The sequence below is a fragment of the Lynx canadensis genome, chromosome B3, assembly GCF_007474595.2.
Source record: "Lynx canadensis isolate LIC74 chromosome B3, mLynCan4.pri.v2, whole genome shotgun sequence".
Classification (NCBI taxonomy): domain Eukaryota; kingdom Metazoa; phylum Chordata; class Mammalia; order Carnivora; family Felidae; genus Lynx; species Lynx canadensis.
The window spans coordinates 51503891-51518838 of NC_044308.2; the positions used below are offsets into that span (position 1 = coordinate 51503891).

At 40.8% G+C, this 14948-nt stretch overlaps 1 protein-coding gene across 7 annotated transcripts in view; it reads left to right on the forward strand.

The window, feature by feature from the left end:
• MYO5A (myosin VA) overlaps positions 1 to 14948 on the forward strand; it is a 192368-nt gene continuing 177420 nt past the window's right edge. For all 7 annotated transcript variants that reach the window (XM_030318158.1, XM_030318162.1, XM_030318163.1 and 4 more), the window contains exon 1: positions 1 to 82. In XM_030318158.1, the coding sequence (XP_030174018.1) occupies positions 56 to 82 (27 nt within the window). In that variant the 5' untranslated portion in view covers positions 1 to 55. The remainder of the gene's footprint in view (positions 83 to 14948) is intronic.

Genomic DNA, 14948 nt, shown 5'->3' on the forward strand with positions numbered 1-14948 from the left:
AGGCGAGGTGCGGCCTCCGCTCAGGCGGGGGGCGTCGGCGCCGCGGGGCCCCGCCATGGCAGCGTCCGAGCTCTACACAAAGGTGAGGCGCCGCGGGGAGGGGGCCGCGCGGCCCGGCACTGCCCGCTGTGGGGCTAGGGAGGGGCAGGGGCGCGGGGGCCGGCGCGGCTGCACCACCCCTTCCCGATCATTTCAAAACCCCCGGCCCGGCCCGCCTGCCGCAGAGGCGCCTTCCTCTTTCGGGCGCTCGGGGCGCAGGCCTTCCTTGGGGGTCTCTCTGGCCCCTGCCACGCTTCCTGGGCTGGGTGCTCAGCGTGTTTCTGATTGGAAAGGGGGGGCCGCCGCCAGGATTGCCCTGCCCGCCGGTTTGGTTTCGGAAAACGCCTGTTTGCGGGAGATGCTTGATCGGGTGGATCAGGTGGTCCCTCCCTTGGGGACGGGCGCTTAAAATAACGTCTTGTGTTGGTATGCGGTGCCACTTCTACCGCCAGCCAGCCTTTCTGTGAAATTATTTGGAGTCCTGCAAACACGGTCGCCAGTCGATTTTTCACCCCTGAAGCCGGGTTTCACATTGCTTCCCTGGGGGTGGTGAGCCCTTGAAGATTCAGCCGGATAAATGCGAGATGATTCATGGGCTCGGATGCTCGGCTCTCATTTGTCCCTGGGAGTTTGCTACCTACGTGAATCCCTTAGAGCCTTGTTATGCTCCATGGCTTCACCATCCTCTGGGGCAAGCCTTAAGGAAAGTGGCAGCCTTTTCTTTCTTACACTGACATCAGTATTCTCCGGGTCTGGTAATCTATGAATGGCATATTTTGGAAAACTGCCCCTTTGAACACTTATGAAAATTTGTCTCGGGCGGTGTGGTGCTTTGTGAATGTATGTAGTCATGGCATTTTATACTATAACTCCGTGTACGTAGGTGTTTTGCTAACTGTTAATTACCCTTAATTCCAGTTAACAGAATTGCCTTAACTTTTCAAGTTCACGTTTGTGGCAGAATCTCCATTTAGGATCTTAGAATCATTGCTTCCAAATGTGATGCAAAGTAAACCCAGGACCCAAGTTGCAGCATGTTATAGAAGAAGTCTGAACCCACCATCAAGAGACCTGGATTCTGGCCCAGGCCATTTCACTTACGGTGTGACCTTGGGCAAGTCACTTAACTTCTTTTGTTTGGTTGTCTCATATCTGTAAATGGAGTTAATTACACCTGCCCAACATCTCTTACAAGGCTGTTGTGAGATCAGACCTAGTAATAGATGGGAAAGCTTTGCAGCCTGTGAATTTCTCAACAAATATGAGGTATATGATTAATTTCTTCAACCATGAAATGAGGAGTTTGCTTGAAACACTCTTTAGGTCCCCTTTTTTTTCCCAGCCATACATTTAAAGACTTCACAGTAGGAACTTCTCTCTAAACCTGGTAATTTTCTTAGGCATTGTAGGCCTCTAATGTATGAATGAATGCAATTAGGAACTGATTCGGTTACTTTATTAATAAACATTGATCCAGTGCTAACTATGTGCCAGGTACTGCTCTAAGTGCTTTACAAATAATAACTCGTTTATTCCTCATAATGAACGTATGAGGGTAGGTGCTGAGAAGTGCCATGAAGAGATACAGGTCTGTAAACATTCCTTAGTTCCTTTGTATAGCCCTCTACTCTTCACTGTGGTGAGGAGTCCATCAGTGAGCTGCCTAATTGTGGGCTGCTTAACTAGAGACTGGATAATAAATTGCTCTTGGTGTTAAATCAGCTTTTTTTCTCCCAAGATAATTTTAAAGAAAAAAAAAAGTTTTTAAATACTGTGATTTTTAAATTGCAAGGATTTGAGTTTTGGTCATAGCTTCATCACACACTGTTAAAATTTGGCTTTTAGGCATTGTAAAAACAGACTGGTTTAGACATCAAAAGTGAGTTGAGCTTAAATTGCCTTCTAAATACATTTATGCCTAAGTATAATCTCCTCACTTGGCTATTTGTTGGCTAATTCTTTTTGTGAATGGGCCTTAGCTTAATGGTGGGCCAGAATATTTATTGAGCACCTCTTGGGTGCCAGGTACTTTATTTAATATTGAGAGGTTCTAACAATGAACAAGACACAGCCCTTTCCTGCACAGGGCTCACAGTCTGTTTCCTATATTCTTGACCTACTTTGAATATCCAGGAGCATAAATAACCTGTTGTTACCTCCATAGCAGGGAGACAGCTGGTGTGGTATTTATTAGTAGAAATTAGGGAATGGGTTGGGATGTGGGGAAGGTTGGATGATTCTAGAGATAGAAGCTTGGGTAGTGATTATTAGAGGAAGAGGGAAATCATTAGAGGTTAAATCAATGGATAAACACAAGGATTTTTCCCTCACAGAGGATTATAGGGAAGGAAGTTCTGGAGTAGATTATAAGGAAAGATGTATTAGTGACATGCCATAATTATGGTATTCAACGTAGTGGTTAAATCTGAAAAGTGCCCTTTTAAAAAATGTCATTCAGAGTTTAAAGGCAGATTTTGATATGTGATACATATCAGCTCGCATAACAGTGAAAGGCAAGAGATCATTCAGTTTATTCTTTGTAGCTAAAATGATAATGGTTTTCTCATAGTAAGTTATCAGGGCTTCCATTTTGTAAATTTTTCCAGCAGCATAAACATTTTAAGGACAATAGCTAGATTCCCAGGATATAACATTTCTGGAAACTAACATTTTGGTTAAAATGTTTTTATTTTATTTTATTTTATTTTATTTTATTTTATTTTATTTTATTATTTTATTTTATTTTAAGTTTATTCTGAGAGAGAGAGAGAGAGAGAGAAAGCACAGGGGCAGGGGCAGAGAGAGAGAGAGAAGGAGAGAGAATCCCAAGCAGGCTTCGCTGGCAGCACAGAGCCCAACTCAGGGCTCCAGCCCACAACCCATGAGATCATGACCTGAGCCAAAATCAAGAGTCAGATGCTTAACTGACTGAGCCACCCAGGCACCCCTGTTTGTTGGTTTTTAAAATAAAGGCTTTATTGAGATATAATTTACATACCATGCAACTCCCAATTTAAAGTGTACGATTCTTTTTTTAAATTTTTTTAATGTTTATTTATTTTTTGAGAGAGTAAGCGAGCAGGGGAGGGGCCAAGAGAGAGGCAGACACAGAATCCAAAACAGGTGCCAGGTTCTGAGCTGTCAGCACAGAACCCACGTGGGGTTCAAACTCACAAATGGTGAGATCATGACCTGAGCTGAAGCCGGATGCTTAACCGACTGAGCCACCCAGGTGCCCCTAAAGTGTACATTTCTTAAGTAAACATTAAAAAAAAACCCAAAAACAAAAAGCTTTCACGTTCTCTCTCTCAAAATAAATAAATAAACATTAAAAAAAAATAAAGTTTACAATTCAGGGGCCGCCTGGGTGGCTCAGTCGGTTGAGCATCCGACTCTTGATTTCTGCTCAGGTCATAATTGCAGGGTCATGGGATGGAGCCCTGCATCACGCTCTGTGGAGCCTGATTAAAATTCTCTCTCTCCTTCTCCCTCTGCCCTTCTTGTGTGTTTGTGTGTGTGTACTCACTCAAAAAAAAATAATATAATTCAGAGATATTTAGTATAATCACAGTCGTGGGTCAGTTTGTGTTTAGATCCACCTGGCTTGTTCCCAAAAGAATTAAAGGTGGCTATGATATCTCATTGCTTTCTGATTTTGAAAATATTTGCTAGTCTTGACTTGCCAGTGGATATTTGAATCATAATGTCACCCATAGATGCTTTCAGTAACTTCGAAGGATTCAGCATTTGTGGAGCAGAGTTTATTAATTAGGCCTGGATAGATCACCAGCAGCAGTAAAATGTCATGGTAGTCCTCCTCACATGAGCTTCCCAAACATCATGGATAACACCATAAATGCCCTAGAATGCCCAAGATTACCTGAAGTCGTTTAATTAGGAGTCCCATTGTGTATCAGGATGCTGAGTTTTGTAACAGTACAAAAACTAAAGCCGCTACTCGAGAAGCAACATAAACTTTCCTAGATGAAACTACAATTTAGGCCAATAGATTGTATATCTGTAATCTTCCTTTCCCACTATATTTCTTCATACCTACTGAAGCCACATGGCCTAGATTTTTTTCTGGGATAGTTCCTGTTTTCTATTCTATGCCCTTTTCCCCCTACCATCAATCCTGGAAATTCTAATATTTGGGTGTTGAAATTACATTTCTCAGACTATTTTCAGCATCTTAAAGCAGGACAGAAACCTCATGTCTCATCATGTGCCTGATATAGGATTTAGCAAATACATTCGATTTCCTCAAGTATCCTGTCCTGCCCCTTCCATCTATATTTCCTCCCGATGTCTCTAATGGCAGGGAAACAGACTGTAAATGATAGTTTGAGATGATTAGTTCACTTGTAGGAATGGAGCAGGGTACAAAGAAGTGGTTAAACAAGTAAGCACATTTCCAGGCATGTTGAACAGGATGAGTAATAGAGTGGAGAGCTGGGAGCCAGGGAAACCAAAAAAAAAAAAAAAAAAAAAAAACAACCCACCAAAAAAAACCCACCAAAAAAAACCATTGTAGGAAACAAAATAGGAAGTGATGAAGCTCTGGTAGACTGAGGCACAGGCAGAAGTTATGTGAGAAAAGGACAAAGCTGAGAGGCAGGTCTCTGTGATGGATTAGGTACAGGAAGGGAAGGAGAGGGAACAGCATAAGTTAACACCAGTAGCTCTAGATTTGGAAACTGGAAATTAATTCCTATTATGTCATGGAGTTTTGCAGACTCCGTGTAACCTGTAAGCTACTAAGAAATACTTCTTCAGACTGCTTGAGCACAGCAGAAAGCTCATGATTTCCTCTTGAAATTTGTTACTGTCTCTTGAAGTGTGAAAGTTTGATGTATTGCCCAGTGGCTAAAAGAGTACAAAGGAGTTCTCATTTTAGTGATAGTTGCTACTGCCAGATGAACATTTCAAATCTGGTGCTTTTAGCAGTTCAAAGTAGGGGAATACTGGAGGAAGGTCTATGAATGGGGTTCCTGGGATTTAACCATTACCTCCAAAGGGTTGGGGCAGGGTGGAGGTGCACTATAAGAAAGTGTGGGAGAGGACAGGCAAACCCTCTTTCCTTACATCCTGTCTCCGAAGGTAATATAGCTTCTTAGTTTTTTACTTTATAATGGATTTTGCCTCCACAGGGAGAATGTAGGGGCACATGGCCCACTGGAGGATAGAGTTTGATGTATTCGTCTCTACTTAGGCAATTCCTAATGAAGTATAAGGTCTTGTGAAAAGTTGAGACTCCTAGCCAGGAGTTTCTATGTAATAAGGCCTGGCCCTCGGTAAAGTATCATGTGGGCAACCCCACTCCTCCCATTCCACCCGACTGACAGGTCTCCTTCCCACAGAGTTGTCCCAGACTTTGTCCATTTGTCTCCCTGGGGAGTTTGTCCTCTCCTTTCCTTCCAGCACCTGCCTCTCTGTCTCTTTTTCCAACAACTTTAGTGAGGTATAATTTATATATAATAAAATTCACTCATTTTGAATGTACAGTTTAGTGAGTTTGACAGATATGTTCTGTCATGTACCCACTACCACAAACAAGATATAGAACATTTTCATCGTCCTCAAAAGTTCCTTGTGCTAAGCTTCTTTTCTTCCCCAGTTAATTCTTTGTGGCTAAAAGGATAATTTTTTAAATGAACTCCTGTTTACTGGAGTTGTGCTTGCCCAGTGGGGCAGCAGGAAGAGTTGTTTGTTTTCAAAATGTATGTTATGGTTTCACGTTAGCCCAACCAATAGAGAGATACTTAGTCTAGAGGCCTGAACTGAGGTGTCCCTTCTGTGGAGTTTCATTCACAGTGGGAGGTGGGAGTGGATCGAAAAGGATTTTAGGTGATTTATTTAATTTTTCCTTCACACACTTACCCCTTTACCTTTATTGATAGGGTCTGCCTTTGATGCCTTGGGTCCTTAGGTCCTTAGTGTGCTAAAATGCCCATTGGTCACTTTTGCCTTTTAACAGTTGTCCTGTTCCATCTACCTTGGTTGTAATGTCAGTCTGGGTTTGTGGTGATACAGATTTTTAAACTGCAGAAACTTATCCCTGGCTTCTTCATGCCTCGGACCTTCTCCATTTCTTTTCTAAGCCCTCCTCAGCTGGAAGTCTCCTAAACCAGCAGCCATTAGTATTAAACAGCTCCTTGTACCACAGAGGTTTTTTGCCAGTTGTGGAACTTGGGGATGGTGTGATTATGTTTTGACTTCAAAATAAAGACTCCAAACTTGGTTGAAATCAAGGGAGAAGTACATTGTCCACTTCTAAGTGTTCATGAGGACCATCTGTCTACCTCCTTTGGCGTGATGTGCTGCTGTGCTGTGAACATGTTGTGTTCACAGTGCTGAACTGGAGGGAGGCCGGGCACTAAAAAGACAAGTTTTGTTTCTCCTTAGTCACTCATACAGAAACTTGCATTTTCCTGGCCAGGAATCCTGTGTGTATGTTTGGGGTTTCTACTTCTTTGTAAAAACACACGGAAACTAGAGGAGTTTCAGAATGGGAGAAGTAAAATGATTATGGCAATAAAGAAGGTAGATTAGAAAGGCAGAACTCCTTAACTCAGAAAGGTGAAGGTGGAAAATGATGAAGTATTTAACATCAAGAATAATAGAAGTTTTATAACATCAAATCTCAGGGATTCTTGTTAGATCTTGAAATAAATAAATATGTTATTTAAAATGAATTTCTACTTGGGGGTGCCTGGGTAACAGTCAGTTAAGCATCCGACTTCGGCTCAGGTCATGGTCTCGTGGTTTGTGGGTTTGGGTCCCATGTTGAGCTCTGTGCTGACACCTCGTAGCCTGGAGCCTGCTTTGGATTCTGTGTCTCCCTCTCTCTCTGCCTCTCCCCTGATCTCATTCTGTCTCTCTCTTTCTCAAAAATAAACATTGTAAAATGAATTTCTGCTTTAAACATTATGTTTACATTTATGAAACTTATTACCTCAAGTTATGATGGCAGCTAGTATGTAGTAGATAAATAAAAAGGGTCTGGATAATTCATACATCATAGTTCTGAGATACTGACTTAACAAACATCTCTTTGACAGTGTTAAACAGTTTACCAGCCAGAGCTGTTTTAGTTGGAAGTAACAGAAACATGACTCAAAGCCAAAAAGGATTTTATTTGCTTCTATGACCTGAACACCCAGGTCCATGGATTCAAAGCTAGAATGTGGTCTCTTGGGCTCTCTGTCACTGACTTTCATGTCAGATTATGCTGTCTACCATTGGTTTCATCCACATGACAGCTCTTTTCATGATGAAAAAGATGGTCAGTGGCACCTGCCGACCACATGATCTTCCAGCTCTGGGCCTGGAGGAAGAGAGTCTGGTAGAAGAATCCTGGTTGCCCTTGCTAGGGGTCATGTGCCCTCTCATTCCACTCTGCTGTGTAGGCAGTGGAGGAAAAATACTATGTGTAGTCAAGTCCTGCTCATCTCAGGCCAGGCAGAGGATAAGATCTCATGATGAATAGCTCTGCTCACATCTGGTGGCTGAAAACTGTTGCCCATCATAAAGAATAGTCAGTGTCTGCTATGAATAAGTCACCAAAAATGACAAAGCGATTGAATTCTGCCCCTACCCTTCTGGTCTTTAAGCAGAAGAATGGGAGGATTTTGCATGGACAGAAGACATTGTATATCTTTCCCTAGAGAATCATTTGAATTAAAAAAAAAAGAAAAAAGAGCCATGGAGAATCCATATAAGCAAATGTTACTGAAATCCTATCAGAGATTGAAGATTTGAAAAGTATTTTTCATTCAGTCTTAATTAGGGAGTTATGAAACCTATGTCACCTTTCCTTCTGATCTCTTTCTGCCCTATTTACTCAGCATTTTATTTCCCCTCATTTTCTTCATTTTTTTGCTTGAATACATGATCTCTTCCCTCATTTTCAGCAATGAATACATTGTAAAATTTATTATTCCCCTTTGATTGTCTAAATCATCCTGTATGCATCTTCAATGTTCTTTTTATGCTCTCTTGCCTTCCATTCTGTCATCTACAAGTGTTATCTGTCTACGTCGACAGATGTCCTCTGTCATCTTGATCCCCCTACTCCTTTATTTTATCTATTCATCCTAGTGCTCTCTTGTGCTTTGTTATAATCAAATACATACACACACACACACACACTCCCCAAAAAGGGAATAAAACAAATTCTTATGAAGTAAATTGTTATTCAGTAACTAATTAGATTGTGGAGGGTGCTTCATTTCCTCAAATCCTTGTACTGCTTTGTTACCATTCTCTGAACCTGACATCACAATAGAAAATAATTTCTCATGAGTTTACGTAAGTTTTTTTCTGTGTACGGGGGTGTCTATGTGTTTTAAACAATTAAACACTTCTGTGTTAGACTAGTTTTTAGTCTAGACTGCACTAGTGAGAACTTAGTTTTTCATTTTGCCCTACTGAAGTATATACAATAAGATGACCAGCTATTTCTTTAAGGATACCATCTTACTTTAAAACATTGTTGTAACAGTATTTTAAAAACTTTATTCAGAATTGGTCTCTACGTGTTCAAGCTGAGAAGAATCTTCTTATTTGACAAGTGTCATGGTCATGCTGGGAGCAGAAGTCCTGGAGATGTTTCATAAAATCAGGAGATGTGTATTTTAATAAGGAATTTGGGTCAAAATGTGGATTCAGTATTTATCAATTCAGAATAAATAGATGGGCATTATCTATCTCTTTAGGTATATATCTATATCTTTTTATAGAAGTGAAAAGCCGCTAGCCACTAGAGCTAATATTGCATTTTCACCCACCCTTCCTGTTTATACTCATTTTTTTCATTAGACCAAAATTTCTCAACCTCTGCCCTATTGTCATAGAAGGCTAGATAATCCTTCCTTTCTGCAGGCTTGTCCTGTGTATTATATGTTTAGCCAAATCCCTAACCTTTATCTGCTAGAGCCAGTAACATCCCCCACCCCCAGTTGTGACAACCAAACTTTATTATCTACAGACATTGCCAAATATCCCATGGGGGGGCCAAATTCCTCTCCCTACTACCCTCATTTGAGAACCTCTGCCCTAGACCTTAAGGCTTAAACTAGGGTAAGAAAAAGTGGGAAAGAGTTAAAAACAGAAGCAGAGATTTATTGGAAAAACTGTTAAAAAATAACTTTTCAGTAGTTTCTTTTTTGCTTATAGAAATGATACATCATGAACAATTTGGAAAATACAAAAACATATGAAGGAAGAAAATTAAAAATAAACTAATACCATCCAGAAATAATCATTGCCAATTAGTAATTTGCTTCCTTAAGTCTTTCATCTGTATGTATGTATGTATGTATGTATTTTTTAATGTTTATTCTTGAGAGAGAGAGAGAGAGCATGAGCAAGTGAGGGGCAGAGAGAAGGAGAGACAAAATCTGAAGTAGGCTCCAGGATCTGAGCTGTCAGCACAGAGCCTGACTGGGGGCTTGAACCCACGAACCGCGAGATCATGACCTGAGCCGAAGTCAGATGCTTAACCGACCGAGCCACCCAGGCACCCCTCATCTGTATTCATAATGTAGTTTTTATGATGTTTTAAATGTAATATGTATTGTGAAAAATTTTTTATGATTAAATATTCATTAAGAATGTTTTTAGTGACTGCATAATTTTCCATCATCTGCATGTACCATAATTTATTTACTGCTTGGCCTTTTCACTATTATAAGACAGGGACTATGGTGAGCATCTATGTACATAAATCTTTGAATTAGTCAGTTTTAGTCAATTTTATATTCCACGTCTCCCTGATAAGTGTTATCATTTACATTTATGCAGGGTAGTGTATTCACATTTATTTCATTTTAAAAATAGCACTTTCTATGTACATTGCTTCAGGGCTAGGATGACCAGATGTCCCACTTATGTGAGATGCTTTTTGCCATCCAGTGCCTTTATTGTGTTTTGAGAAATCCTCTTAGATTGAAATACATAAATTTATTTCAAAAACTTAACCTTTTGGAAATCTAAACTATTTGCTTTTTCTGACCATTTTCCTCATTGTTGCCCTTATTCATTGTTTCTCTTTGATCTTGGGGGAATCTGGGCCAGACAGAATTATTGAATTAGAAACAACCATGAAGCTTTTGTCCTAAGAGTACAAACAATATAATATTAACTTGAAAATTACCTGAAAATATGTTACCATTTTATTATAGACAACATGTCCTCCTGATTAGAACAATTATTTGTCTGGAGTGGTCTGGAACAATTATTTGTTTTCAGTGGATACTCAAGAACCTGAGAGATCTTCAGCACCTGCTTTAAAACAAATAGAATGGAAGTGCCTGGATGGCTCAGTCAGTTGAGCAACCAACTCTTGATTGTGGCCCAGGTCATGATCCCAGAGTCGTGGGATTGAGCCCGAGAGTGGAGCCTACTTAAGATATTCTCTCTCTCTCTCTCTCTCTCTCTCTCTCTCTTTCTCTCTCTCTCTCTCTCTCTCTCCCCCCCAGCCCCTCCCCTGCTTGAGCTCGCTCGCTCTCTCTAAAAAATAAAACAAAAACACAAGTAGAATGGAGCAAAATACACCCAGCGTTAAAGATAGCATCCTAGAACAGAATCTTTATAGCACTCAGAAGGTGTTTTGGGGTTTGTGAGGCCAGTGAGGTCATTGCTGTGTACAGCAGCACTGCTTAAGGACTGGTAGCCACAAGTGTGGTTGAAAGTTGATTGTTTGGAAATGTGGATATTGAAGCCATGGGAAACTGAGCAGAAGCCTTAGTGTCTTTGGAAATTTCTTCGCTTTTATTCCTCCATGAAAATCTTGATTTTTACCTTCTTTAGTTGTTACTTGTTTTCTTCTAAAAACTGTGGCTTGCATAAATGCATGACTCCATGGCAGTATAATTATCAAATAATCATGGTTAATATTTACTGAGGTCTTACTATGGACCAGACACTATTCTGAGGACTTTGGTACAACTGTGTCCTTCCTTGGCTTCTACCTCTTCCAGTGCCTGAAAGAGAGGCACTATATCATAGCAGTCAAGGTATGGACCTATACTTAGAGTTTGAATTGTGGTTGGAATCCTGGATTCTCTGTTCACTTTTTGTGTGACCTTGATGAGCTACTTAGCCTCCATGCGCCTCAATTTCCTCATTTTTATTATAAGGATAATAACACCTACCTCATATGGTTTTAATGATGACTAAATTTTTTCTTTTTTCTTTGAGAGAGTGAGAGAGAGTGTTGAGAGAAAGAATCTTTGGCAGGTTCCATGCTTAGCATACAACCTGATGCCGGGCTTGATCTCATGGCCATGAGATCATGTTCTGAGCCAAAATCAAGAGGCAGATGCTCAACTGACTGAGCCACCAGGTGCCCCCTAAATTTTTTAATATATAAAAAATGTTTGGAATAGTAACTGATACATAATAACATACTTAACTGTTGGCTGCTTTATTGCTCTTTTGGTTGTGGCTATTATTCTCTTCTCTGGCTGCTTTGTCTTCTTCATAACCTCAGCAACCTCCTATTACCCCCTAGATATTGGTGCTCCCAGGCTCTGTCTGTAACCTAAACTCCCTCCCACTGTGGCCTGATCTGCTCCTGAAAAGTTAGGTATGAACCTGTGTTGACGACTTGCAAATCTGTTTCCAGCCTATTTGCTTTCCCTACAAACCTAGGTCTCTGTGATGATTGCCTATGGGCATCTTTACAAGCACTTGGAGCCTAGCATATTCAAAATTGAACTCGTCATCTCCTCCCTTTCTGTTCATCCCACTCTACCCTACTTCTTTGTGTCTTCCTTCCTCATCTGTAGGATGGGGTAATAGTAATATCTACTTCGTAGGGTTATTAAGAAGATTAAATGACATAGTTTATGCATAGCACTTAGAATAATGCCTGGTACCTATTTGACAAATGTTAGCCACTATAATTGTTACTATTTATATTTCTTGTGAATGGCGTCAACATCTATCCATGTACTCAAACCAAAAATTTAGAAATTGTCTTGATTTATTCCCCTTTAACCCCACACCCCAATCACTTACCATTTCCTGGTGCTATCCATGCTTTGTTTGGACCCTTTATTATTTTTTTCTTGTATCTTGCAAAAGTATCCTAAGCAATTCTTGCTCTAACTCCTATAATCTGGTTTTTGTTCTGCTGCCAGAGTGATTTTTATTTTATTTCATTTTTTGATGTGTTATTTATTTTTGAGACAGAGAGAGACAGAGCGTGAGTAGGGGAAGGGTAGAGAGAGAAGGTGACACAGAATTCCAAGCAGGCTCCAGGCTCTGAGTTGTCAGCACAGAGCCCGACGCAGGGCTTGAACTCACAAACCGTGAGCTCATGACCTGAGCCGAAGTCGGATGCTTAACCTACTGAGCCACCCAGGTGCCCCCAAAGTTTTTGTATAATGAAGATATCATCATGGTACTCTCTGACTTGAAATTCTTTCATGATTCCCTATAGGATATTGTCTTGAGAATAAGTATGTTAGTGCAGTGCTTTCCAAACTTTGGTGTACATCTGAAATCACCTAGTAATCTTGTTAAAATGGAGATTATGATGTAGGTCTGTGATGGGGCCCCAAGACTCTATTTCTAACAACTCCCAGCTGACGCCACTGCTGCTGGATTGAGGACTGCACTTGAGTAGTGAGGCTGTAATATACTGGGCTTTTCCTGATCTGCCTTCACCCGTGGGCTTGCCTCCTATCTCATTTTCCCTCATGACATTCAGGTGTTCACTTGAAGTCAGGAGCTCTTCCTGCTTTGCAGCATTCCCCTTGCCTGGCTTTCTCCACTGTTTATTCATGAATTAGGTCTTTCAGATCCTAGTTTGTGTAAGATGTTCCTTTGTGTTCTTATACATCTGTCCTGACACAACACTGCATTGCAGATGTTTATCTCCCCAGTGCTTCTCTGAGCCCCTTAAGGAAGGGAAATATCACATTTGTTTTGTTTTGTTTATTTATTTTTTTTAAGTTTATTTACTTTTGAGAGAGAGAGAGAGAGCATAAGCAAGGGAGGGGCAGAGAGAGAGAGAGAGAGGGAGAGAGACAATCCCAAGCAGGCTCCATGCTGTCAGCACAGAGCCCCATGGGCTTGATCCCATGAACCATAAGAGGATGTGGGGGCAATCTGGCTGCGACATCTGTCACCCCATTGATTGCCAGTGTTGATTTGGCTGATCTGGCTGGCTAGGCGGGTGTCCCCTTTCTCCCTCACCACTCCATGTGCATCCCTCCTGAAGCTGTGCGCTTGGTTGAAGAGGATGACCTTCCCCGATAGAGGAGGACCGTTCTTTGGTCATGGGTATACGAGTAGCTGTGCTCCCCTGCTAGAACCTCCAAAAAAGCTCTCAAGGTCCATGAACCGTAAGAATAATGACCTGAGTGGAAATCCAGAGTTGGATGCTTAACCAGCTGAGCCACCCAGGAGCCCCTTGTTGTGTTTTAATAACAACTTTATTGAGATATCATTTATATACATTACAATTCATTCATTTAAAGGTGTAATTCAGTGGTTCCGATGTTTTTTGACCTACCATCTGGACTTGGGTTTAATACATATTAAGTAACACCTCCATGATTGAATGAATGAATGAATTAGATGATGTCAAAATACCATTGGAAAATTTTCTCCAGATATTCCTCTGTGTATCTGTAATTTTTGGCTTTAATGTTTCAGCATTCGAGTCATCTTATTTATTCATCAGTAATTCTTCATGAGCTTCCTTCTTTCACCCCCCCTTTTTGGCACCAGGATAGGAATGATTTTATTCTTCCCTTGGTCAGTTTTAATGCATCATTATAGATTGCTTACCTGAATTCTCCAGTGCTTCCAGTTCTCTTTTTCAAGTCAGACTTTAATGACCAGTATTGACCTAAAACATAGATCTTACCATCCTGCTCTCCAGCTTAAAACCTCTGGCTGGTTGGGGTGCCTGGGTGGCTCAGTCAGTTAAGTGGCCGACTTCGGCTCAGGTCATGACCTCATGGTTCATGTCGGATCCTCGGATCCTCTGTCCCTCTCTCTCTGCCCCTCCCCGGCTTGTGCACACATTCTCTCTCTAAGTGAATGAATGAATGAATAAATAAATAGAATAAAAAACATTAAAAAAAAGAAAAAGAAAACATTAACCCTACCCTAGAGGCAGGGCCAGGTTTAAAACACAAAAACAAAAACAAAAAACATCTGGCTGGTCCCCAGCCTCTCCTCCACTGCCCTATTTATCTACTATAGAATTAACTCTTTCCTTATCCTGATATTTAAGACTCTTGATCTTTTTCTAACCCTGTTCTCCTGGCTTGATCTTTCACAACACTGGGGTTTCTCGGACTTCATATGTAGCAATCATCTGGAGTGCTTTTAAATTGTTAATTTCCGAGTCTTGCTTCCAGAGACTCTGAGTCAGTAGGTTTGGTAGCCCCAGAAATCTGCATTTCTAACCAACGCCATAAAGGATTCTGATGCAGGTAGTCTATAGAACTCCACTCTTTGCAATAGAAACGACCTTGCTGCTTGAGCCTGTGTGCCATCTTGGCTTGACTTTGGACTTTGTGTACCGTACTTCCTCTTATCAGAATCCCCCCCTCCTTAGTAAATGCTCAATAAAAGTTAGTTGAATTGAACTATTTGTTCAGTGGTGGTGGTGAGTCTTTTTAAAATTAAAAGATGATAGTACTGTGGATACATTGTGGGTCACTTTTTTTTCCCCCTGACTATCCTTGGTGTTTCACTTTTAATAGAATATGTGAGAAAACCAGGCACATGGAAGTGACCCAGTAAATCTTTTTGCTATTTTTAAAGGCAACTGGAAAAACTGCCTCTCTTATATTAAAACTAAATTGGGAATCTTCTATGGTGAAAGATGTTCCGTTACCTTTACTAATAATAGATGTGAAATAGTATAATAAATGACTTGCAAA